The sequence below is a fragment of the Tamandua tetradactyla genome, chromosome 26, assembly GCF_023851605.1.
Source record: "Tamandua tetradactyla isolate mTamTet1 chromosome 26, mTamTet1.pri, whole genome shotgun sequence".
Lineage (NCBI taxonomy): Eukaryota > Metazoa > Chordata > Mammalia > Pilosa > Myrmecophagidae > Tamandua > Tamandua tetradactyla.
Window position 1 is genome coordinate 13,203,202 of NC_135352.1, and position 27,687 is coordinate 13,230,888.

General features: G+C 39.1%; 1 protein-coding gene and 1 non-coding gene across 5 annotated transcripts in view; both read right to left on the minus strand.

Moving 5' to 3' along the window:
* Positions 1-27,687, minus strand: part of RBPMS (RNA binding protein, mRNA processing factor) — a 188,378-nt gene that overhangs the window by 69,072 nt on the left and 91,619 nt on the right. For all 4 annotated transcript variants that reach the window (XM_077144507.1, XM_077144505.1, XM_077144506.1 and 1 more), the window contains exon 5: positions 206-356. In XM_077144507.1, the coding sequence (XP_077000622.1) occupies positions 206-356 (151 nt within the window). The remainder of the gene's footprint in view (positions 1-205; positions 357-27,687) is intronic.
* Positions 8,606-8,711, minus strand: LOC143670085 (U6 spliceosomal RNA). Its single transcript, XR_013169266.1, has one exon. It is a non-coding gene; the product is annotated as a U6 spliceosomal RNA (small nuclear RNA).

Genomic DNA, 27,687 nt, shown 5'->3' on the forward strand with positions numbered 1-27,687 from the left:
GAAATTTTGAAGTCACGGTTCTGCTCAGGCTGGACCACTTTTTAGGACCACAAATGACCAGCTCGAGATCAGACAGTAGGTAAGAACGGAAAACCTGAACCAGCCCGTTCTGCAGCCCGCGGGGTCATTTCACACGCAGCCCACGGACAGTTCTTAGAGTTATTCATGTTTATGTTTTTCAAACCAAAAACGCAGATCGACTTACATGGCTCTCTGGCAATGAACTGAGGTACAGTGTTGGGTAGAGGCGTACTGGGGTTTGGAGTCCCTACTAGTTTGCTCTTGGCCATCTTCGTGTTTGCCTTAGCAAACTCTAGTCGCAGTGTTTGCGGAATTTCAGGATCGAAGCGGATGCCCTTTGGAGATAAAGAGAAAATGGGAGATGTTTTCATTTCCTTAGAGTCAAACCAGAATGGTGACAAAATAAACACCAGTAAGCCCTGTCCTATCAGGAGGAGGCCAGCAAGAGCTCTAATTCTCACGACTTATGCAGCATGCATAAAAACCCACAACATCACGTACCCAGAAAGTCGGGGGATTTAGTTTACTTCACTTAAAAATTTAGTTACATGGTTTTTCAACTAGCCCTGTTCTTGGACAAGAGCTTTCCAGGTCGAGTTTTAAATTATGGGCCCGCTAACTCCTACTAGAGTTAAATCTGCAATTTCAAACAGTAAGAATGAGAGACTAATGTAAAGTCCTGTGCACGGGGAAGGCTAACACCTGAAATCCTAAGACGCCTGGGTGCTGAACACGGCCACTGACTTGCCCTTAAAACACTATGTGCTGGTTTGAAAGGAAGTATGCCCCCTAAGAAAAGCCATGTTTTAATATAAATCCCATTTCTTAAGGGTAGAATAATCCCTATTCATTACTGTATATTTGAAACTGTAATGAGATTATCTCCCTGGATGATGTGATTTAGTCAAGAGTGGTTGTTAAACTGGATTAGGGGATGATATGACTCCACCCATTTGAGTGGGTCTTGATTAGTTTCTGAAGTCCATAAAACAGGAAACACTTTGGAGAATGAGAGGGATTCAGAGAGAGCAGAGAATGCTGCAGCACCATGAAGCGGAGAGTCCATTGGAGATGAAGAAGGAAAATGCCTCCCGGGGAGCTTCATGAAACCAGAAGCCAGGAGAGTAAGCTAGCAGATGACGCCGTATTCACCATGTGCCCTTCCAGCCGAGAGAGGGGCCCTGACTGTGTTCTCCATGTGCCTTCTCACTTGAGAGAGAAACCCTGAATGTCATCGGCCTTCTTGAACCAAAATATCTTTCCCTAGATGCCTTTGATTGGACATTTCTAATTGGGACATTTTCTTGGCCTTAGAACTGTAAACTAACAACTCATTAAATTCCCCCTTTTTAAAAGCCACTCCATTACTGGTATATTGCATTCCAACAGCTAGCAAACTAGAACACACTATAATCCTTTTTACTTTAGTTTTACTTTACTCCTCCTATCTGTGGACAGGAAAATTCCCTTCCCTTTCTACCTGGACAGCTGGCGTAAAGGTGATACAAGTAGCCTACATTACTCAGCAAACAAGAATTATACTGTTTTAAGATTGCAGTATAACCAAGCACCATTTGATTTGAGCTGTTTTATAAATTTGTACAAAATCTGAATGTCTCAATGTAGTAAAGCCCTGATTTTGATTACAGTTGGTTTATTAGCTACAAGGAAAGAGACAAAGGATTACATTGGACAAACAACAATTATCACAGTTTACCTAAAACAAAACATATTGAACAAAAGAAATTATAAACACCATAAACTACAAGATTTAGGGCAAGACATGCTTATCTTGGAATCCACCCTTTCTGGGATACCTTCATTAATAATGCTGATCATAATGATATCCACATCCAATTCTGTGGACTGAGGACCCTAAGAACACAGGTGCTCCACTTAATGTTCTGAATATGGTCCGGGGGGCCCTTTCCTTCTACTATTTTATCAGTTGAAGAAAAACAAGTGCAATTTCAATAAGAAATCCAACGACACCAGGATGAGTGGCTCTAAACTTCACGGGCTTGGCTCCAAAGATGCAAGGAAGAGTCCCTGACTGGAGAGTACCGGCAGTGAGAGGAAATAGGGGAGAAAGGGAGGGAAAGAGAGGTTCTCGGGGATGTACAACAGAAACCACAGAGCCTTGACCCAAAGACATCCTGGAGTGGGTGGAATTTCTTCATGAAGATTTACTCATTCTCTGGGGAAGAAACCAACTGAGAATAGCAAATGGGGAAGAGAAAAGAAAAGAAATCTACTTACATAGCCCTAACCAACATCAAAAAGTGAAAACGGGGTGGGGGGGGGGTGCAGAGTTGGGGAGAGGAGGGAGATGTTGGTTTTGTGAAACGTAAAAAGAAACTTTTTTTCCTGGTCTCAATTTTGTTTTGTATTTTCAATTGGGGAAGCTTAGTACTGTCTTGTCAAAAACATATATAAGGAAAGAGAGCAAAATTGCATTCTGAAGTAGGATTTGCTTCCATCCACTTCCACGTTTAAGAGCTTTTCACCCTCTTACAGCTAAGATCACAACAGAGTAAATATTCCCAAATATGGAGCTGAAGAACTGTGGTCTTTGCTGGAAAATGAGGGGCGTTCCTAGCTGTCATTTCAAGGTATTCTTGAAAGGACTCATGCACTCATTCACACCAGGCTCCAAGGCTCTATCAGCCACATACTGCAGCAACTTGCCAATTCCAGGGTGTCTTTCCCGGCGCTAAAGTCGACCAACCTTCTCGTGAAGAAGGAGATACATCTCCTTGAGCAGTGGGGCCCAGGCCTCCAGTGCACCGAGGGACCTGCCTGGAGCCCTGGGAGCTCCCAGCCTCGGGTGCTAGGCACATCTGAAGGCCATGCCTGGGCCTCTGACCGTTGCTCCAAGCCAACCGAGGCGTCACACAACGTGCTGGCCTCTTACACAACCTGGGCTGGTGGCTCATATCCTAAAACAGGCTGAACTGAGCTTCCCTCACTCCCCATTCTCTCCCGGCCCCCCTTTGGACTAAAATAACACCACCATCATGTTCCAAATCAAAGTTCCAGCATCCTTGAAAAAAAGAGAGAGAGAAAAAATAAAAAGCTCATAAGTTAAAATGACCTAATTTGTTTGGCAGCTTATTCAGGGGCAGGAGGCTTAGAATACAAACCACATTCCTCCACCATCTCTAGCAGCAATACCATATTTGGTAATCAATATCCTGCTCAGCTGAGTTTCTATCCATTGGGATTAGCCAAGTCAAAAACACTTTAAATGTTAAAAGATGAAGAGGAGGCAGAGACCGGCAGGAGAAGGGATAGCATGCGAGTGAAGAGAAGACAAACAGAAGATGAGAAAAGAGGAAAACAGATAGGAAGGAGGCATTAAACAACAACAACTCTTGTAGTTAATTAAAGCCTAAGAAAAGTGTTCTCCGGCCACAGTGACTTCCCACTAAATGTTGTTAGAATGACACTACTGCCAAATCAAATGGGGTAATGTGTGCCTTTCAAAATCAACTTTTTCCTCTCCTGCCTATAAGTCACCAAAACTCTTCTTAGAATGAACAGAAAATCTTTCTCTTCTAAAGGTAAATAAACAGCGCCGTATTTACACGGTTTCCAGAAAGGGCAGTTACTGGATATTTATATGATATTAATTTGAAAATAAACAGTTATGTACAAGCAACCCCATCTGACTGGCTATATAGAGAGTCAATAATCTCTTCAAGTTGGTCTAAAATATTGGGACCCGATCAGTCCAGGTTCAATCGTATCTACAGAGGCCAGCTCCCAGCCCAGGCAAACTGATGGAGATAGGAAGACATTGGTTACAAATGATGCATCCTTAGTGGTACATGTTCTAGTTTGCTAGCTGCCGGAATGCAACACACCAGAGACGGATTGGCTTTTAATAAAAGGGGATTTATTTTGTTGGTTCTTCAGAGGAAAGGCAGCTAACTTTCCACTGAGGTTCTTTCTTACATGGAAGGCACAAGATGGTCTCTGCTGGTCCTCTCTCCAGGCCCCTGGGTTCCAACAACTTTCCCCGGGGTGACTTCTTTCTGCATCTCCAAGGGCCTGGGCCGAGCTGCTAGTGCTGAGATGAGGAATGCCGAGCTGCTTGGCTGTGCTACATTGTATTCTCTCATTTAAGCACCAGCCAATTAAGTCAAACGTCATTCATTGCAGCAGACACGCCTCCTAGCCGACTGCAGATGTAAATAGCAACAGATGAGGTTCATGTACCATTGGCTTGTGTCCGCAGCAACAGAACTAGGTATGCTCACCTGGCCAAGTTGACAACTGAATCTAACTAACACAGTACATAAGAGTTTATTAGGGCAGTTTCAAATCCATAAAGCCCATGCTAACAAGATTTTCTTTACTAGGCCTTAAGGATTTCCCATCTCCTAAAATACCTCCTGCCATTTCTTCCTGCCCAAATCTTTGCCTGTGGACTCACACAGTTAAATCTCCCCATTCTCTATTCAGGCCCCCCACCTTTTCCTTCACTGCCAGGGACTCTATCACAAAACGGTTTTATTCAACAACCTTGGCCACACCTACGATCCCAGATATGAGATAACCCAAAGTGCTAATAATTCAATCTCAAAAGCTACAGAGAGCTGTAAGTCTGCTCTCTGAAAATTTGAAAGTCTGCATCGATACATTGTATTGCTCTAAACTCAAAGAAGGTGAAGTATTACTTTCTGGCCTCTCATGGAGGGAATTTTTAAAAAATCCTCTTTTTTCCTTTCTCTTACAATGTAAAACAAAGCTCAAGCACTACTTGTAAATAGAAAAGGTTAAAAAAAAGAGACTCTTCTGATGTGTGGGCTTAAACCTCTCAATGCAAATTTGTTTCATATTTAAACTGAATTCAGATTTCAAGCAAGTTAGCTTTACAATGCCATTTTATTGCTCGACAAACTAATCAGTCTGGACTCCTGGAAGAAGAAGGGAAGAGCCAGCATATAATAAAACACAAGGACACGGACAAGGTGAGAAGAAATGAACAAAACCCAAGTCTCCCACAACTGAGAAAGTGAGTGTATATTAATTACAGCTTCTTGGGGGGGGGGGGGGGACTTTTTGGAAGATAAAATGGAGAAGTTATTGACTGAAGATACCGCAAGGCACAGATCCTAAATAGCTTTCCTGTTTCTGTCTGTTGTGAGATTGGCTTCTCGTGCACATTGCTGGTGCTCAGTGATTAATTGGCTTGAAATCATGATTTCTGGACAAAAGACACGACATCATTCTCATTCGTCTTTGGTATTGACACTGGTATTGTATTAACATTATCATCCCAGATGAATGTGGGTATCAGTATTTCACCTACGCATTGAATAGTTAAAAAAAGAAGGGCCATTTTAGAATGATGAAAAGATATTTAACAACTTCCCCAGGTTGAATTCTTGATATTCTCACAAACAGTGCGGACAACCAAAGCTATAGGCTGAGCCCCCAATCTTGGGGTGTGTTCACATGAAACTTAACCCCCTCAAAATTAGGCCTAACAGTCACCCCCAAGAGAACCTCTCTTGTTGCTCAGATGTGACCTCTCTCTCTCAGCCAACACAACAAGCAAACTCACCACCCTCCCCCAGTCTATGTGGGACATGACTCCCAGGGGTGTGGACCTTCCTGGCAATGTGGGACAGAAATCCTGGAGTGAGCTGGGACTCAGCATCAAGGGATTGAAAAAAACCCTAGAATGAGTTGAGACTCAGCATCAGAGGATTGAGAAAACCTTCTCGACCAAAAGGGGGAAGATAGAAGTGAGATAAAATAAAGTGTTAATGGCTGAGAGATTCCAAACAGAGTTGAGAAGTTATCCTGGAGGTTATTCTTACCCATTAAATAGATATCACCTTGGTAGTCAAGATGTAGTGGAGGGGCTGGAGGGAACTGCCTGAAAATGTGGAGCTGTGTTCCAGTAGCCATGTTTCTTGAAGATGATTGAGTAATGATACAGCTGTCACAATGTGACTGTGTGATTGTGAAAAGCTTGTGTCTGATGCTCCTTTTATCTACCTTATCAGCAGATGAGTAAAACATACGGAATGAAGATGAATAATAGGGGGAACAAACGTTAAAATAAATTTAGAGTGAAATGCTGGTGATCAGTGATAGGGAGGGGTAAGGGGTATGGTATCTATGAATTTTTTTGTTTTCTTTTTCTGAATAGATGCAAATGTTCTAAGAAATGATCATGATGATGAATATGCAACTATGTGATGATATTGGGAATTACTGATTATATATGTAGAATTGAATGATCAAAAGTCAAAAAAAAAAGATACTTAAAGGCCTACTTTCATATGCAATATGTGGCAATATGTGGTCCTTAAGTGAACAAACTGAATCTAAAAGACTTTTTGGGGAAACACTGAAAATGCCCACAGGGGATAGGTCAAGCCTGCTTAAAATTAGGCCTAAGAGTCACCCCCAAGAGAACCTCTCTTGTTATTTAGATGTGGCCTCTCTCTCCAGCCAATACAGCAAGCAAACTCACCACCCTCCCCCTGTCTACATGGGACATGACTCCCAGGGGTGTGGATCTTCCTGGCAACGTGGGACAGAAATCCCAGAATGAGCTGAGATTCAGCATCAAGGGATTGAGAGAACCTTCTTAACCAAAAGGGGGAAGAAAATGAGACAAAGTGTCAATGGCTGAGAGATTTCAGAGTCGAGAGGTTATTCTGGAGGTTATTCTTACGCATTAAGTAGATATCACCTTGTTATCCAAGATGTAATGGAGAGGCTGGAAGGAACTGCCTGAAAATGTAGAGTTGTGTTCCAGTAGCCATGTTTCTTGATGATGATTGTATAGCTTTCAGAATGTGACTGTGTGATTGTGAAAACCTTGTGTCTGATGCTCCTTTTATCTACGTTGTCAACAGATGAGTAGAACATATGGAATAAAAATAAATAATAGGGGGAAGAAATGTTAAAATAAATTTAGTTTGAAATGCTAGTGATCAATGAAAGGGAGTGGTAAGGAGTATGGTATGTAAATTTTTTTTCCTGTTTTTGTTTTATTTTTCTGTTGTCTTTTTATTTCTTTTTCTGAATTGATGCAAATGTTCTGGGAAATGATCATGATGATGAACATGCAACTATGTGATGATATTGTGAATTGCTGAGTGTATGTGTTGGGAATGTTTGTGTTTCTTTCTTGTAATTTTTTTTAATTAAATAAAAAATTAAAAAAAAAAAAAAAGGTAAAGATAATTGTAATAAATGCTGCTGTAAAGGGTCTGGTAAATTCTTGCCTTAAGCCAGGAGGAGGGGAGAACATTCTCAGGGCTGAGTTGGGCCTGCTGCTTAGCTTTTCCTTATGAGTCCTGGGCTGAGACCTTTGTAATATGGGCAAGTTCAAATTTTTGAGGAAGCTGTTTTAGGGTGAACCATATGAAATTACCCCTTTATTGACTGTGCTGGTTTGAAAGGATGTATGGACCCTAGAAAAGCCATGTTTTAATCAAAATCCCATTTCATAAAAGCAGAATAATCCCAATTCAGTACTGTGTATAATTAGATTACCTCCCTGGAGATGTAACCAAATCAAGAGTGGTTGTTAAACTGGATTAGGTGACAGTATATCTCCACCCATTTGGGTGGGACTTGATTAGTTTCTGAAGTCCTATAAAGAGGAAACATTTTGGAGAAAGAGAGATTCAGAGAGTGCAGAGCAGAATGACATGGCCATGAGAAGCAGAGTCCACCAGCCAGCAATCTTTGGAGATGAAGAAGGAAAATGCCTCCTGGGGAGCTTCATAAAACAGGAAGCCACAAGAAGAAGCTAGCAGATGATGCCGTGTTCGCCATGTGTGCTTCCAGATGAGAGAGAGGAACCCTGACTGTGTTCACCATGTGCCTTTCCAGATGAGAGAGAAACTCTATGTTCACAATGTGCCTTTCCACTTGAGAGAGAAACCCTGAACTTCATTGGCCTTCTTGAATCAAGGTATCTTTCCATGGATGCCTTAGATTGGACATTTCTATAGACTTGCTTTAACTAGGACATTTCCTCAACCTTAGAACTGTAAACTAGCAACTTATTAAATTTTCTTTTTTAAAAGCCATTCTGTTTCTGGTATATTTCATTCTGGCAGCTAGCAAACTAGAACACTGACCATCCCTACAATTTATTGCACTGTCAATGGACTCTGCTGTTCTTTGGAAGATAGCCAGAAGTCACTCATTTCTTCAAAAGCAAAGGTCATTTCTGATCAGAATCTCCCAGAGTTTCACACATTCTGATCCAGTGATTGTATGGATTTAAGTCATATGTACTGAACCAGCTGAAAGCACCATTTTTTGGGATAGGACAAAAATAGTAAAATAGTAGCAATTTCCAAACATCCAACTTAATTTTTCCTAGCTGACTCTAATAAATGCCTTCCTTGTGCCTTTCTCCAAGCCTAATTCTGATTGAACACCTACCTTTGCTTGAAGGAATGTGCGGGCCCAGAGTCCCTGTTTGGCTAGGAGTCTATGCTGAAAGGGAAAATGCTTTTTGCTTTAGGTACATTGTAGAGACCAAACTTTTATCCAATTCTTTCTGCCTTTCTACTTACAGAATGAGAATAATCTTTTTTCTTAAAATTTGAAACGCTTCAAGAATTTGTGTGTCATCCTTGTGCAGGGGCATGATAATCTTCTCTGTATTGCTCCAATTTTAGTATGTGTGCCACCAAAGCAAGCACAGAATGAGAATAATTTAACACCAGAAACTATATATACGACAAAATAATTTCTCAGGGTATGACCACCCATTTTCTTTTGCAATCATCTGCTCAGCTCTTCTACCACCTTGAAAATCTTGTACAGATGAGGTTAATGAAGTCTCCATCTTGCATCCAAGAAAGAATAATTTAAAGTAGAGGAAAGCTGCTCAAGTAAAGGACAATTACACTACTGACCCCCTCTCTGACCTTATAATCTAATCTCAGTACCTGGATCTTGTGTTATCTACACTCCAACTTCTCCTTAGGTTGATTTTTGGTTCCAAAGCCCAGATCCTCTGAAGGCCAGGGCTGTCATCTGTCTCTTCAGATCTTCCTAGGCATTGAGACCCGAGTAATTTCCAAAGTTGCTTCCTAACTTGCTGTTGGACCCTTCACGACTCACAGCTCTACGCATTGGTAGCTGGTCTACCCACTGTTAACCCTTCCTATCGCTGACAGAGTCTACATGAGAACTTTTGATATTTTTATGACCCTGTTTAAAGTTTTTCTTTTTGAAAGTAAGTGACTGTTGTCCTACAACACATCAAAAATTACAGTTAGTGTAATAGGGCTGGGTGATCATGTGGTGAAGTGATTTCCTTTCTCTTTAGGAATCACCAAGACTTGAACAGAAGCATTAAGTCAACACTGCTGATTTCTGTAAACAATGGTACACGAAATGATACCCATGGGGAAGGCAGAAGCAATCATTCTCAGGAATAATTAAAGTATAAATTATACTCAGAAAATGGCATACTCAGCTGATGGTGTAGGGGTTTCATAAGGCAACTAGATTCTAAAGCCTGGAGAACATGACTCAGTTAAGCCATAGTAAATAACTATTTGGATTTCTCAGCATCTTCTTGACTTTGTTAAGAAATTTAGTGCTCCAACATTAGTTTCTGTCCTACAGCCAACCAGAATAAACTAATAAATCAGCCAAGAGAATAACTGCTAATACCTAGTCCTACATAGCTCACACTCAAAAGATTCCCAGTTCCATGGTATGTGGGGAGGATAGAAACAAGATTTTCAGAAGCTGGGTGGCAGTGGCTTAACTATACTACTCTATGTTCAAAGGATTTTTTATATTCATTCACAGAAATGCATTTGGGTCCTTTCTTGCTAAGTGACCAAACAACGCTTTCTTCTTATTTATGGCCTAAATTTCTATTTAACCTCTTTAATGTTGATTTAACTGAAAAAATCAATGTTTCCATTTAAAAGTTGCTGAAAATCAAATGCTGTTAAAGATACTTTTAAGAAGTCTTGAGAAATAATTAACATACCATAAAATCCATCATTGGAAAGTGTACAATTCAACGGCTTTCAGTACATTCACAGAGTTTTGTAATCATCATTAATGTCTACTTTTAGAACATTTTCCCCAACCCCAAAAGAAACCCTGTACCATTAACAGTCACTCCCCATTTCTCCTTCCCTGGCAATCACAAATCTAGATATCTGCCTATTTATGCTGGATGTTTCATATAAGTGAACCATACAATATTTGTGTGCATGTGAATGGCTTCTTTTATCCAGAATAACATTTTTAAGGTCCATCCAGGTTACAGCTACGAGAACTTCATTTTTTAATTGCTGACTAACAGTTCATTGTATAGATATATCACATTTTCTCTATACTTTCATCGGGTAAAAGACATTTGGATTATTTCCAAATGCGGATATCCACGAACAAGTTTTTATGTGGCCATATGTTTTGAATTGTCTTGGGTACATATGCAGGAATGGAATTGCCAGGTCTTATGGTAACTTTGTTTAACATTTCTGAAGAATTGCCAAACTGTTTTCCAAAGTGATCGGGCCATTTTACAATCCCATCAGCAATGGATGAGGATTTCCCTGCATCCTCACCAACACTTGTCATTGTCTGTCTTTTACAATTGTAGCCATTCTGGTAGGTGTGAAGTAGTATTTCATTGTGGTTTTGAGTTACACATCTCTATGCTGTTATATTTTGTAACCATCCCTAAGAATAAAAGCCTTCTCTTCTCAAAGAGCATTTTGGCCACAAGAAAAGAAATATCCTGGGGATATTTCAAATCTCTTGATAATATAAAAGGGTATGAAGTTGAAAGAATTGTCTTTTATCTTTTAGAAGTTAACAACACAAGTCAGAAACAGAAACTGTTTTCTGAAAACTGCTAGTGGTAGACGTGTCATTTCCATTAGAAACTAGGAGATCAACAGATACTTTAGAGATTATCTGAATTGTCATGGGGACTAAATTATATTTAGTTTTCTGAGTACTGTCAACTTTCTCTTCTACAGGCAGCATAAAACATTCAGTCAGATTAGAAGACAGATTCTAGGAAAGGGATATGCAAAGGTTTTCCCAGTAGCCTGGAAAAGAATTGTTACACTCAGCTGGAGCCTTAAAAGGACTCAGTCAATGACAGGCAAATGAAAACACTGTATCACTATTGCAGTGGAGTTGACTGGGCTCAAAGAAGAGCTGCAGGTGATACATAGAAAAGAAAAGATGATTTGACTATTGGAGGAAAGGAGGGAGAAACCTAGGATATGCAAAAATCAGTGCCATAATTTCAAAACTTTCTTCCAACTCAATGCTGTTTCTGGAAAAGAATGAATAGAAGTTCCTACCACGTATCATATTATTGTTTTGCAAGTGAAAACGTGTGATGTCCATACATCTTTTCAAATCAAAATCATCTATGAGTAAAGTTCATAGAAGCAAGAGCTGGAAGAGAATGAATGAGGTTCTCTGATGTTAAGTAGTAGAAGCTTGTAGTGGAGGATTATAAAGCATGGAATTCACAAAATTTTAGTACTGCTCAATTTTGGGGAACTCCCCTCACCCCCCACCCACCACCCAACTCCTTAGGGGAATGTGGACACGCATGAGGGTGGCACAATGACCAAAGACAATCCCTGCATTTAGGGCACAGGAGCCAAGGAGTTTGAAATCCTACAATGAGCAGGACAGTCCTATTCAAAATAAAAGTGGTCTCATTCACAATGCCCAAAGCCTACCCAATATAGGCAAAGAAATTAAAATCTCGACAAGCCAAGTAATCTGTTTATATCCCAGGTAACCCTTGACAAAAAATACAAATTAGAATTCCCTTTTCTGATTACTCTGTGTGTGCATGTATTACAGTTCTGAAGTTCTTTATTTTACAAAGGCTACATTATTTTCAGATAACAATGGAAGTTGTTCAAACTCCACTGTTCTGAAATTTAGGTAGATGCAGGTTCCAACAAGGAATGAACCAGGGAGGGGAAGAATCGTCAGATGTCAGCTGTATTTCATACTTTTCCTAAATAAGGGCACTGCTAGCCGAATCAGGCCTGTTAATCCAACCGCCCGCCTTCTGGGTCACTGCCCATTGAGAAACCGCCTTCATCCAATTATGTTTTGTTCTCTTTCTTAATCCAACTACCTCAAAGCACTTGCCCTGGATTTACCTTTTAGAGCAATCTAATTTACTACTCATTGTCCTTTTTACAGAGTCATTTGAAAAATGTATGTCCCTCTCTCTCCCATAGGAAATGTATCTGGATTATATTTGAAGAAAGAAGATTCCTTTCCAAGAGTTCCCTGAAGTTGGGCCATGATTCCAGGCCCAATTCCTCAATACTTTGTTCCATCGCCTTCTTTAATAGTCTTGCAGTAAACATTAGGTTTCTAGACATCTTGTATCCCCTTCCTGCTTTTAACCTCTTGAACTTTAAAAAAAAAAAAAAAAGAAAATCTATATAATTCTGATTTTAAATCAAATATCCAATAAAACACAATGAAATTTTATACTGCTTTGGGGGGTTTTGGGACAGAAAGGAATACGTTTCCATATGTGGTAAAGAATATTCCTCCGAGGTTCATCCTTGATTCCAAGCCTATGTAATCTGTCCTCTGATAATATTTTGTAAAAAACTCAGGTCTGTGAGTGTTATTATGGAATCAGCTTGGCAATGGTAGAGAAATCCAACCTCAATTCCTTACTAGCCAACTTGAGCGTGGAATAAAAGAACTTACTATTTCCTAGCAACTACACCAACTTCTGAAAATTCATTTTATGCATGATTTCACTTTTATTCACATGAACTTACTGTATTAAGTAAACTCGTGGGCTCTAACCACTAAGCCAGACTCCTATGGTGACACTTACAAGGTATGGATGCATCGGGCATCATCAGCTGTAGTTGATTATAGGATGTTAACACCATCTTCTAAGTCCACGAGAGACATCCCATTTCAAGGGGATTTTGAGTGGAACCTCCCCCCAACAACAGGAATTAGAAATGTGCGCTTTGGAGTCGAAATCTGACTTCCCGGATTCAAATACAAACTATCTCTACATTGACTGTGGGTGTGTCATTTAAGCTCTCTCTGCCTCAGTATCCTGACAATCAACTGGGAACAATAGTGGCTCATTCGTCCTCAGGCCCATTGTGAAGATGAAATGAGTTCATCCAGTAAATGGTTAGACTGATGACTGCCATACGCTATCCACACTAATCCCTGTGCCCCAGTGCTTGTTAGGTATGGAGCTACTTTTCCTAAACATGCACTGAGAGAGGTTTCTTCTCCTTTGGCCTTTCTGGGAACTGCTTCTACCACTTGTAAAAGTGAAGGATGGGAAAAAAAAAAAAAAGTGAAGGATGACACTCGTACTTGGCTCAGAGATTTCCGCAACTGGAGAGAGAGGAAGCAGCAGGATACCTGAACGGTTGTCTAATCTGAAGCCATGTTGTTTCAGGATTCTTTTGTTCTGCATGATTTCATCGCCCTCATAGGGAGCTAATGTGTGTCCCTGCATCTCCGGCTCCATTTCTGTTGGTTCACACACTCAGAGTGGCTCTTGGGGGACGGGCGGTGATTGCAGAGACTCAATCCACTTTTAGGAGAATGAGGACGTACTTTGGAGGTATCTGGGTCTCAGTTTGGCTTGACCACCCACCCCAGCTAAATTTATTTCTTTCCCACTAAAGCACACTTACTTTTCTCCCAGCCAGCCACCCCTATATACACAATCATGCCCCAGGAGAATCTGCTTTGTATAGGATGACTATAAAGTCATGACAGGGCCTTTGAAGAAGTCATAAACTAACTCTTCAACATGTCAACAGAATCAGAGCTAAGCAGAGTTTATTTTCCCAGGGGTTGAGAGGGCACGGTTGTTTGAACCTTTGCCACTATGTTCTCAAACTTTCCTGGAAAGGATGATTGAAGAACGTGTGCCCTGAAGATGTTAAGAAGCCCCGTTTCCAATCCAGGCCTGGCCAGTGAGCCACTAAAAGCAGTATTTAATATCATGAGGGAAGAAATGCAGGCCAGAGTGCAGATTCACCATTTTACTCCTGAATCCTGATGTTAACATTTTTACCCTGAGGAGTTTGAAGGTAACCAGAGGCCAACTGCTATGGTAGGGACAAAGGCATCTTAGAGGTCTAAACACACAAATACTGAGACTAGCTGGAGCTGTCAGCAGTCTCTACCACCGAAAGTCCTCACGCTGCCTGGCTGTTGCAATGCTAGGACAAGAAATGCACTGGTAAGTGCCCCATTTCCTCCCTTTTAGAAGAAAAAGGGTAGTAGGTGCATGACCTCGCTTTACTCCTGCCACCTGCTGAATGAAGGCATGGGGGCAAATGGCATTCACAATGCAAGCTAAAAATTAAGCAGAACCTAGGCAAAGGTTTTTACTGAGTTAAGTTTTTTACTCTGAGAAGACCTTGGGGTGATATGGAGCAAAACTACAAGCAAATTTTGATAGTCCACGTCTGCTTAATGTTGGCCTGTGGCATTCTGGAAAAATCTCAAAATTTTGGCAATCACTTCCACTTGTTTAGAAAAATCAACAAACAGGGTCAACCTCAAGTACCTCCCTGTAATTAAGTGAATTCTTATCACTGTCAGAACAAAAATTTCAGAAAAGAAAGTCATGGCCTAAAGCAATGTAGGGGATAAATGATGCCCAGCCAATATAACCACGAAATTGAGTTTTGGGTGATGTGGTTCATCTCTGTAAAGCCCAGATCAGGGACTTAATTAGTGAATTTGGCACTAATGATAAAATAAAACAAAGTAATAGAAGTCACAAAGGAAATCACATCAGTCTTAGCCATGGTCTACATTACCAAACCAGTTCAATCTAGAAAAGATATCTTTGCTCAAAGGGGGCATCTGATGAAAAAGCAAGGGTGTTTGTATGCAAATTCACAATTCTTTATGTATCACAACTACAAAAATCTAAAAACAACTAAAATCTCCTTCTCTAGAGATAGCAAATTGAGAGCATCGGGTTCGCTCATTCATAAAGGGTGCGTGTGTGCTCATGCAGCTTTTGCAACATAGAAAACCTAAGAATCAATTAGAACGGGATGAGGTTCTAAATACTTATTAATTCCATATCCATGAAATCATTAACAGATGTCTATACAGGTCCTTTAAATATCACAATGCTACCGGTGTCAAGACAAGGATTTTTTTTTTTTTTTTTTTAAAGGAAAGACAGAGAGAAGGAAGGAAGGATAGAAGGAAGGAAGGAAGGAAGAAAGGGAAACATTTTTTAAACATTTTCTTGTTTTATTGTATTCTGTTTCTCCGTTTTTGTTACATGGGCTGGGGCCGGGAATCGAACCGAGGTCCTCCAGCATAGCAGGCAAGCACTTTGCCCGCTGAGCCACCGCGGCCCGCCCAAGACAAGGATTTTAAGGATGGCACCAGCTCTTTAAGGAACAAGACTAATTATATATAAATATATATATATATATATTTATATATTACCCTAATTATTGAAAAGGGGAAACTGACCTGTATCTGCAAACAACACACATTATATGCATGCAGGGTTGTTCTGATGTAAAATAAAATAATAGGCATGCATACATATATTCGTGAGTGTGTGTGTGTGTGAGAAAGGGCTACATGAACTCCAAGATATGTTGAATTATATACAGTATAGTCTCAGAATTATAAAAACTAAGGATGTCTATGTTGAAAAGCATATGAATAATAAGTCTACATGTGAGGTAGGCAAGCTCAGAAAATGCATTTAAACATTCTTCTTGCAGCTTCACCTTAAGTGCTTGTTAGGTCATTTGAGGACCCATCTTAACTTTCTGTATATGCTGTAAAGCTCATTCTGAAGTTTACTTTGAGCTTTTATTAGTGACTGGTAGGGAAAAAAATAGAGGCAGAGGGAGGAGAGAAAACCAGTGCTAATATAAACAAACTCTACAATTGAAAAAAGACAGTTACCTAAACTTTCCAAAACTATTTTGAAAAAGATTTCCATTTAAAGATTAGACACAGACCATAACAGGCCTCCAAGTATATTTTTATAGCCCTGTTTCTGCTCTCCATGATTTCAGCAATGAAACCCCTTTCCCTACCTCCACAGGACCCGCTGAAGCTTTCCACGCAGGGCACATGATCAAGTCAGGTCATCTTAATGAAGTTAAATACCAAGAGGAAGAAGAAAACTGCACATTCTAGTTCCACATTTTCAAGCTGCACAACAGGATAAAACTTCTAGGAGTTTTCTTTCAATTTCTTTTTTTTTTTGGAGTGATGTAAATGTTCTAAAAATGATCATGATGATGAATACACAATTATGTGATGACATTGTGAGTCATTAATTGAATACTACGGATGGACTGTATGTGTATGAAGACTTCTCAACAAAAAAATATATACATATAAAACCTTACAGGCTGAAAAAGCTGTATTACATTAAAAAATGTATTTTTAGAAGTCATCAACCTTGCATCCTCAACATTACTGAGAATAAAAATGAGTATCAGCTATGCTAATGAATCATCCGCTGGTCCTCACAGTCATTTATTAACACCATTACAGATAAGTCAGCCTGTGTGTGTGTGTGGGGGGGGGGGGGTGGAGGGGAGAGGTGAGGCAGGAGTGTGGGGGAAGGATCTGTTCTCTGGCCAGTGAAGGAAAACTGCATTAGTGAAGAAAGTGCATAGGATTTGATTCTTAAACATGATTGTAAAACCCTCGCACAGACATTCAAATGGCTTGCAAGCACTTTCCAACCAAGAATCTGGGGCTTAAGCACAAGTTAGATGACAGAATGTAAACAGTCAAGTTCAAACTTTGGGAGTTCACTGCAAAGCACTTCCTGTGCTGCATGGGGAGCCAAAACAAAGTGGGTGGATCCGTTCCTCGCCTCTAAGCAAGTTAAATCGCCTCTGAGCAAGTTAAATCGGGGCTCTCCCTCTACTCTGTGTGTCATCACAAGGCCACCGACTGGTGGTGGGGCAGGGCTGGGGCCCAATTTCTCCCACTGTACAAAAGGGGCTGGGCTTTACAAAACCTCTGAGACAGGAACCTAAAACAGTGTATACTGCATGGATGGGGGCTTCTTTGTTTTGACAGAGGTTCAACTGGAATCTGGAATTTGTTAGAAATGGGCAAGGACACGTGCACGATCAGCATGAAAAAACACGAGGGATAAAGGTGTGCTTGTCTGGCTAACTATATTCTGTAGGTTGGAAAATACTGAGGATGACAATGCACTGTATTTCACTGAAGTGTTCCGAAGAAAGGAACGGATCAACCTACCATTAATTACATTAAAACATAAGTCAGTATTCAGAAGCACTCTGAACCCAATGGAATTTGAGATTTCACAGAAATTATTTTCACACCAGTTTGTTGTATGAAAGGGGAAGTAGGGAATACAAACCAGTTTTCGGTGAAGGTTATTGTCACTGAGCGTTAAGTGGTGTTGGGCATATTTAATCTCATCTGATTTGATCTTATCTTTTGAGGAAGATATTCCATAGAATATTATGAGGATGAAAACTGAGGCTCAGAAGATTCCCACATCAGTCAATAAGTGGGAGAGCCTACAGCTAGCTAATCCAGGTCTGCCTTTTGCTGACATCTTTACTGCCCTGTCTTTTAGAAAGCTCCAAGACATGATAGCTGGTTAAGCTCCTCTCACTCCTCTTGGCTTCATTTTAGAGCCTTCATACATTTTTCCAGATATGAGCTCCCTCACTAACATTTACTGTTATGCACAAATAAATAAAATGGCCCCCAAACATCAAAGACACAGGACATTTTAAATATCAGTCAACTAAAATTCATTTTTAGGATTGTTTTAGGTGAACTTTTAGAGTTCGGTAAACACCCTTAGAGATAAATCAAGAGTCACGGTAAAGGGGTGGAAAAATCAACATCTTCCTTCTAGTGACCTAAGACATCCCTAAGTCTGAAAGCCTTTCCTCCATTAGTTTTGTTACTCATTTATTTAGCATTCTAAGATGTGTAAACAGTTAGCCAGATTCTCTTTTATAACCTGGTTGTTTGCTTTCTTCATTGAGCTGTATCCATAATGTGTCAACCTTGAGTAATCTTTTCTGCCTTCTATTTAATGTTCTTTTATTTGCACTTAGCATTGCATTTGCCTTCTAAAAAAATACCAAAAATTCTATGAGAAATTATATTGTAATATTTTACATGGGGCTCTATTTTTTATTTCTATTTTTGAAAGTATGTGTAGAAACAACACTTTTATACTTTGCCTGTTTTTGTTCCCTTTTTTTGCCTGTCTTTGTTCCTTTTTTATAAACTAACTTTCTACTTTAGAACATGATGCGATTTCCTTTCCACCTAAACTTATTTTCAGTTTCTAAATCTACTCTTTAAGTTCTCTGTGTATTTATTCACTCATTTACTTATGATTGATGTCTTGTGTAAGATAAACAAAGGACAAAGTGGATAAAACTATTCAAAATACAATCATTGGTCACACCAGTTTACATTAGGAATTTCTACCTAACTGCACTTTTGGGGAAATTGTTTTCATTTTTCAATTAGAAGATACTAATCTTCAAAGTTAACTTGGTCCACAATGGGATATATAAAAAGAATCTTACATCCTTTTATGCAGTGTCTAAGCTTCTCAAAGCACCACTGAATTTTTCAAAATATTCTCTACTAAAACTTAACACTACGTTTTTAGAAGAGAATTTTTAGTCTTAAAAATATACTTCTTGTGAACTTTTTAGAAATAGTAGCCTTTTTAGACAGTTTCAATTAGAATCTGAATCTGATTCAATTATTATTACTTCTAAGTTTCTAGATTGGTCAGTCTAATACATATACCTTCACCTTCTCATGCTGATTACAAGTCTGAATTTTATTTTTTGTTCCTCCTATTCCCATATTTATAATCCACCAGATAGCTGTATTTTCATATTCTAGAAACATTTACTCTAATTCGTTTTTCCACCTTACTTATCTTACATAGAAAAAAATCCTCAACTTTATAGTTCTGTCATTTGAAAAAAAATTTTTTAATGCTTCCATATAATAATTATTAAATATACCTATTAAAACAGCCAAGAAAAAGCTTGCATTTAAACACAAGGAAAGAAAATACCCCATTGTGAATACTGCAGAGCAAACAGCACAATAATTGACAAATGACTTATCAAAACTCCCTTTTTAGGGGTGTTCAGTGGTTCGGTGGTAGAATGCTCACCTGCCATGCGGGAGACCCAGGCTCAATTCCAGGCCCATGCTCCCCAGAAAAGAAAAAACCCTCTTCCATTTTAAGGAGGTTAAGTTCCCCAGCCCCATCCCCAAGGCATTTAAATGTCCTAATGCATTCCAATTAGAGTAAGACAAAGAGTTTCAGTTTTGTGGTTCAAAAGCTCAAATCCACATAGGTTATCAGACACATTAAGCTGACATGTGGGAGGGAGCACTGTAGCCCCTAGCCATCAGGATGGAATGATGTTTCACTAAAAAGTAAAAAGACATGATTCAAGGTACCAGTATGTGCTGTGCTGCAGCACAACCAGTTATATGGCTGGTCTGGAGTCAAGACTTGATTGGTTCTAAAGCTGGCTTGGTATCGAAGCAAAAGGAATCCCGGTAAATAACTTACTCTTTGCACTTCAAGTTCCACCAACACTAACTATATTTTCCACTATTATAATGACAGCAGAATGACATTCTCAGCATTTCTGAAATACCTAAGGTACCATGGAGAAAGGGCAAGGTCAGTAGGAGACAGAAAATTTTAAAGGCAGTCTAAATAGCTTTAAATGAGTAGATCCTGAGAAAAAGGCACAATGAAAAGTGTGAGGGCACTTTCACATAGCTACAGCCATTCAATGACCTGTTTTACCTAGAGGAGAGCTGAGCAAATTTGAGATTTCCATTTATTCTTGCCATTCGAATTATAAAAAAGTTTATGGCCAGAGCGATCCCCCGATAAATCCCAGAATGATTTGATCAGTGACTGGAAAAGTATTTACAAGCCCCCTTCGGGGAATGGTGAGAGTGGGGAGAAATTCAACTTCCCCAAGTTGAATTCTTGATACTCTCACAAGCAGTGTGGACAACCAAAGCTATAGGCTGAGCCCCCAGGCTTTGTTCACATGAAACTTAACCCCACAAAGGATAGGTCAAGTCTACTTAAAATTAGGCCTAAGAGTCACCCCCAAGAGAGCCTCTTTTGTTGCTCAGATGTGGCCCCTCTCTCCAGCCAACATGACAGGCAGTCTCACCACCCTCCCCCTCTCTGCGTGGGACATGACTCCCAGGGGTGTGGACCTTCCTGGCAACGTGGGACAGAGATCCTGGAATGAGTTGAGACTCAGCATCAAGGGACTGAGAAAAACCCTAGAATGAGCTGAGAATTAACATCAAGGGATTGAGAGAACCTTCTCCACCAAAAGGGGGAAGAGTAAAATGGGACAAAGTGTCAATGGCTGAGAGAATCCAAACAGAGTCGAGAGGTTATCCTGGAGGTTATTCTTATGCATTAAGTAGATGCCACCTTGTTGTTCAAGATATAGTGGAGAGCCTGGAGGGAATTGCCTGAAAATGTAGTGCTGTGTTCCAGTAGCCATGTTTCTTGATGATGATTGAACAATGATATAGCTTTCACAATGAGACTCTGTGAATGTGAAAACCTTATGTCTGATGCTCCTTTTAGCTACTATATCAACAGAAGAGTAGAACATATGGAATAAAAATCAATAATAGGGGGAACAAATGTTAAAATAAATTCAGTTTGAAATGCTAGTGGTAAATGAAAGCGAGGGGTAAGGGGTATGGTATGTATAGTCTTTTTTTTTTCTCTATTATCATTTTATTTCTTTTTCCGTTGCCTTTTTATTTCTTTTTCTAAATCAATGCAAATGTACTAAGAAATGATGAATATGCAATTATGTGATGATATTAAGAATTACTGATTGTATATGTAGAATGGAATGATATCTAAATGTTTTGTTTGTTAATTTTTTCTAATTAATAAAAAATAGTTTAAAAAAAAAAAGTTTATGAGTGAGCCTGTGGTTTTCTTCCTGTTTATTTCCCTGGGGTAAGGATAACCAGAACATTTCAGGTTACCTTTTCTTCTTCAGACTCACTTAGTATTTCTTTTACTGAAGTTCTATTTCCTATGTGAACACCTGATAGATTTAAATGTCCTTACTTACTCTTCTTCAGGGAAAGATTTTAATCAGGAATTTAACAAATTACCCCCAGTAAAATGCATCTACAGTTGATTATTTTTTTTTCAGAAGAACATTTAAATAATGGGATGCACTTTCCCAGGGACAATTTATAACAACCCCAAAATGTAGAGAACTTTCTATCATAGAGCAGAGCACAACAAAAAGAAAATCTGGCCAGAGGACAGAACTTAGATATTTACCAAAAACACACTGGGCATTTGTTAACCAGAACTATTTTTTCTTTTTTAAAAAGATCATATTTGGAGTATGAGTCACGCTCGGTGCTGTGACTTTTGTGCAGAGCCTATTTCAAATTTCTTTGGGAGCCCTGTTGGATGGAACTATTTGCCAAACCCCCCAAATACATTCACAGTAGAAAACTAGAAGATGCCCAAGAGACCTCCATCGTGGTGGCTCCAAATTGGCAGAGACTTGGTCCCCAACCCAGTGACGTCAAACGGCTGCCTGAGAACTCTTCAAGTCAAGAACAAGCAGCTATAAACACATTCACCAGATAAACACTAGATCAGGCTCATGATCTCATCTGGCAGCCTTGCCTACTTCCCATTCAAAAGTCCCAGCTGGGATCAAACTAATCGGGCCTCCTCAACCACTTTGAGCAATAGGCTAAGAGAAACTAAGGGAGAAATTTTGATGAAACTGATAAGAAACATATTGACCGGGTGCCTAGCCAGGGAGGCTGAGAGAGGCCATCTGGACACTTGTGTTTGCGAAAAGTTCTGTTTAGGGGAAATAATTCACCTAACTCACAAGCTGTACAAATATGAAGATCAAAAGTCCTGACTTGCACAACCTGTCAGGAAAAGCTATGATACAGGAAACAGAGATTGTCATTCAGAATTTGGTCTAAACAGAGCCAAAAGGTCTCCGTGAGGGTTGGTGCTTGTTTTAAATGCCCTGGAATCCCATCTTACTCAAGAGCCTGTGAAAGCATTTTATGCTCGCACCTTTTGGTTAAGAAAGTATATTCATAGTGCAGGTTCATATTTAGAGTATTTGCAACTGTTTTTGCTTGGTGATTTCCCCTTTCACACTTTTGGATGTGAATGGTATCTCCATTTTACAGATGAGGTACCTGCGATGAAGAAGTAACACATTAATTATGTTCAACTGTTTGGAAAGTAGTGGTTGGAGAGCCCAAACAAGTTAGCAAAACTGAAATTATACACAACGCTGGAGTCAATGTGATATAAATTACTGTAGCATTTACTTGAAAAGCTAAATTTTCCTGATTATATATCAGCTGTTTTTTTAAAACATGTTGCCTTTTCAACACGCTTCTTCTTACAAATTATGGAAGTTTTTTTTTTATTTTCTCCACAAATACTGGTGAATAAATAAAAATAACCAAGAAATAAATCAATAGCTTATACTCTCAGTTCCCCTTTATGTCTCCATTTATCACTGAGATTCCTCTACATAAGCAGTCTCAGAATGACTCACAAATTTTCCTCTTTAAAGCAAAACTGGTTTTCCTTTCTTTATTCCAAAATCTATTTAGACTTTGAGAAAACACCTTGCCTTTACTTCTACCGTGCAGCATATAAAAAAATATAAAACATGTCATCTTACTAAATGAATCATCCAAGAGTTGGGTTTCTTCCCTTCTGTTATTGATTAACAGGTTAAGTAAATTATTTAAGAGTAACATACTTCCACCGTTAAATAGAATGGCCATCACAGAAAAGAAATGTTACTGTTCTCTATTAAAAGAAATAACATTTTAAGGCATGTGGGATTGCAAAAGAATTCAAATGGACAGGGAGAGAAAGTGCTGAGAACTACAACTTTGGATGACACGTCAGAAAAGCATCTACCATTGAAATCAGTCAAAAAGAATTTATCAAGAACTTGGGGGAGCCACAGTGGCTCTGAGCAGGCAGAGTTCTCGCCTGCCATGCCAGAGACCTGGGTTCAATCACTGAACTTGGGGATACAATGGTGACTAGATGCCACAGAATGAAAGTAATACTGTCATACAAATGAACACATAAAACACAGCCAAACTTAGTCTATGCAAGAAACTTTTCAAAGTAATTGAAATATATGTAGTGATTTCTCTTTTGGTCAGGTAAAGCAAGTTTCTGTGCTAGCCTAAAAACAGCATTTAGCTGTGAATGTAATCTGTAATAATGTACATAGTTTAATCAAATTAGATCTAACTTATAAAAAAATCTAGCCCAATATTAGCCACTTAAAAATAGAGGAGGGGTTTTGTATTGTTTGTTTCCTTAAAAAAATAAAAAATAGGCAGGAGGGTTAGCAAACAAGTGGCACATATACTCAGAGCATTTCAAAGTACTTTAGATGAGCAATTTCCAAACACCAGTGTCAGGTAATGCCTGTTCTAAAACTGTAACATGAGCAGGAACCGCTGCCAATCACTCTTATTTATTAAGATTTCTCCTAACCAAAAATGGTCATGTTGGGGTCCTCGCAGTTGCTAGGACTACTCAGAGATGGCTCAAATTCCCTTCAGCTCAGGAACTTGACCATTAGACCTGCTCTACTTTCTGTTGTGTTTAAAATTTCCACAATCAGGGTGGGCAATGATGGCTCAAATGGCAGAATTCCCTCCTGCCTGAGTCCGACTCCTGAAGACTGCCCATGCAAAAAAAAAAATCCACAAATCAGAATTTTTATGAAATCAGGGCAACTCCCCATAATAAGATATTTCATTTATATTCCAAAATTGTAAAACAAATTCTAAAAATAGTTTGATGCTTTAGAGTATCAGCTAGGTCCCTCTTTCATTAGCATGGACAATGGAGAACTGCTGGCACAGAATTTACAAACCTGTATCAGGTTAAAGAATGGATGGGATTTGTAACCATGTGGGTTAATAATCCAAAGAGAAGTCTGGGCTGGGGTTATTTTTAGCCTAATTTGGGATTTTTTTTGGCTATAAAAAAAATACATAATGTATTTAGATGATTTGAGTAATGCCCTGATAAAAGTTCAATGTTAGCAGTTAACCAGATCTGAGAATGTTTTTCCATAAAGTTATGAAAAATTATCAAATGAAACAAAAATAGAAGAAATGGACTTAATCAGTCATTTTGGGGCAAAGATTAATTATTAATACCAATAACTGAGCCAGACAGCAACCACTACAGAAAAAAGTAATGAGAAAACCTACAAACATGTAGAAGTTGATCATAACCTTATTAACTATTCTTTATAGGGGAGTTTACTACACCGAGATGGAAGTTCCTCATTAGTGGAATAAAACTAAACATTATGACGTGGAACTTTCCCCCAAAGGGACGTAGGGAAGGATTTTAATTCAAATTAATGAGAGAAGAGAAACCGGGACAAATGACATGAGAGAAGAAAATTTTTTAGTGGCTATGAGTATCGTATGTTTTTAATTCATCAATTAGAATAGTGACCCCGAAAAAAAGCCTGGTATGTTGGGTCACAGAGAAGGTAAGTCAGTTTCATGATTAAGTTCACTAGCTTGAATGGGCCCATTTTCTCAGCAGAGGGAGGAAACCCTGCTGCATGGTCAGGGTTTTGCCTGGATAACATGAATTAAATTTTCCATCACCACCACCAGAAAAAAATGCAGCAGCATTCCATGACCCAATGGGACTCAGATGCAGGGACCCACCTCTGCTCACAGCTCCAGCCCACACTTGCTGACTCAGTCACCCATCCTCTATGTATCAATTCTTCTACCTATAAAACTAGGAAACAAGAGTCTAAGGTGCACCCTACCTCCAATTTATAGATATATAAGTTAAAAATGCCAACCAGGAGTTGGGGAAATGCCTGACACTCACAGTGTAGCCCCTAAGCAGCAGAAAACCTAGATTCTTTACTCTCCCACTAAAAATTAAGAGTTATCATTGACTCTGCACAAACAGAACAAGACTTGTTTCACTTCATGTTTTTCCCAAGTTACTGACACCGGAGCAGTAAAAATCACTGACAAGGAGGGGAGAGGATGCTGCTAATTGAGAAGAAGAGAAAGCTGATAACAAGGGCAAAAATGATCCCAAATGAGAGCTGAACCACTAGAAAGTAGAGCAATCTGGAGTCAGTTGGCCCAGGGACAAACAGGGTAAACACATCTATCCCAATGTTATAGCATGGATCAGTACCTGATATTTATAACAAAGACCTCAGGCACCAAGAAAAAGTTAAATTATGTTTACTGTACTCTGCTTGCTATGGCAAAGAAACACAATTTATGACTATTCTCATTTTTGAAATTAAAATAAACTTCAATCACCTAGAAAAATCCACCTAGCCTGGAACATTGCCTTCTTCAGATGATCACCATAAAAGCCTATTGTTCCTTAGACAGTGGGTTGGTTGGTGACATCTTTGTACACACATAAAATAAGATGAGTCACCCCCAGAGAACCTCTTTTGTTACTCAGATGTGGCCTCTCTCTCTCAGTCAACACGACAAGCAAACTCACCGCCCTCCCCCTCTCTATACTGGACACGACTCCCAGGGGTGTGAACCTTCCTGGCAACATGGGACAGAAATCCCATGTTGGGATCGAGAAAATCTTCTAGACCAAAACGGGGAAGAGAGAAATGAGATGAAATAAAGTGTCAATGGCTGAGTGATTTCAGAGTCAAGAGGTTATCCTGAAGGTTATTCTTATGCTTAATAAAGATATCACCTTTTTAGTTAAGATATATTGGAGAGGCTGGAAAGAAGTGCCTGAAAATGCAGAGCTGTGTTCCAGTAGCCATGTTTCTTTTTGTTTTGTTTTGTTTTTGGTGTTTTTTTAAATTTATTTATTTATTAATTAAAAAAATTTAACAAATGAACTAAAACATTAACATGTGATCATTTCGTTCTACATATATAATCAGTAATACACAATATCATCACTTGGTTGGATATTCATCATTTCTTAGAACATTTGCATCAATTCAGAAAAAGAAATAAAAAGACAACAGAAAAAAAAAATTAAACATACCATACCCCTTACCCCTCGCTTTCATTGATCACTAGCATTTCAAACTAAATTTATTTTAACATTTGTTCCCCCTATTATTTATTTTTATTCCATGTGTTCTACTCGTCTGTTGACAGGGTAGATAAAAGGAGCATCAGACACAAGGTTTTCACAATCACACAGTCACATTGTGAAAGCTGTATCATTATTCAATCATTATTAAGAAACATGGCTACTGGAATACAGCTCTACATTTTCAGACAGTTCCTTCCAGCCTCTCCATTACATCTTGAATAACAAGGTGATATCTACTTAATGCGTAAGAACAACCGCCAGGATAACCTCTCGACTCTGGAATCTCTCAGCCATTGACACTTTGTCTCATTTCACTCTTCCCCCTTTTGGTCGAGAAGGTTTTTTCAATTCCTTGATGCTGAGTCTCAGCTCCTTCCAGGGTTTTTCTCAATCCCTTGATGCTGAGTCTCAGCTCATTCTAGGATTTCTGTCCCACGTTGCCAGGAAGGTCCACAACCCTGGGAGTCATGTCCCATGTAGACAGGGGTAGGTGGTAAGTTTGCTTGTTGTGTTGGCTGGAGAAGTAGCCATGTTTCTTGAAGATGATTGTATAATGACATAGCTTTCACAATGTGGCTGTGTGATTGTGAGAACCTTGTGTCTGATGCTTCTTTTATCTGTAGTATGGACGGATGAGGAAAACATATGGATTAAAAATAAATAAATAATAGGCAGAGCAAATGTTAAAATAAATTTAGTAGATTGAAATGCTAGTGATCAATGAAAGGGAGTGATAAGGGGTGTAGAAAAAAATAGGGGAAACAAAGGTTAAAATATATTGGGTAGATGAAATACTAGCAATCAATGAGAATGAGGGTAAGGGGTATGGTATGTATGAGTTTTTTTTTTCTTTTTTCCTTTTATTTCTTTGTCTGAATTGATGTGAATGTTCTAAGAAATGATTATGGTGATGAATATACAACGATGTGATGATATTGTGAGTTACTGATCATATACAAAGAACGGAATGATCATATGGTAAGAATGTTCGCTTTTGTATGTTGTTATGCTTAAAAAAAAAGATAAGGTAAGGCAAAGAGAGGATGTTCTATGAGCAAGTTTCAACTGCTGTTTCTTCCTTTATAAAAACAAATGAAAAGCACATGGTGAAAACATCTGATGGTACTTGGAAGGGCCTAGAGTTTTCCTACATTTATAATGTAAGATCTGATTATACTGAGAATATCCTGGTTGTATCTACGAAGTGAAAAAACTCATAAAACAATTTTATATCAAAACTCTCAGATCATACACTTTTCCCAGTGTGTACTGCTGGTGCTCAGTAAATAACTGGTTTACATTTTGTTCTGCAGGAAAGGGACAGAGTGAGCAGGCAGTTCTCCTGACCAGAAGGACACTTATCAATCCCAGGCAAATTCTGGGCTCTTTGGAGCTCCTGAATTCCTAAGACGTTTCCATGTTTCTCTTGAAAACAACTAGAAGCAAACTAT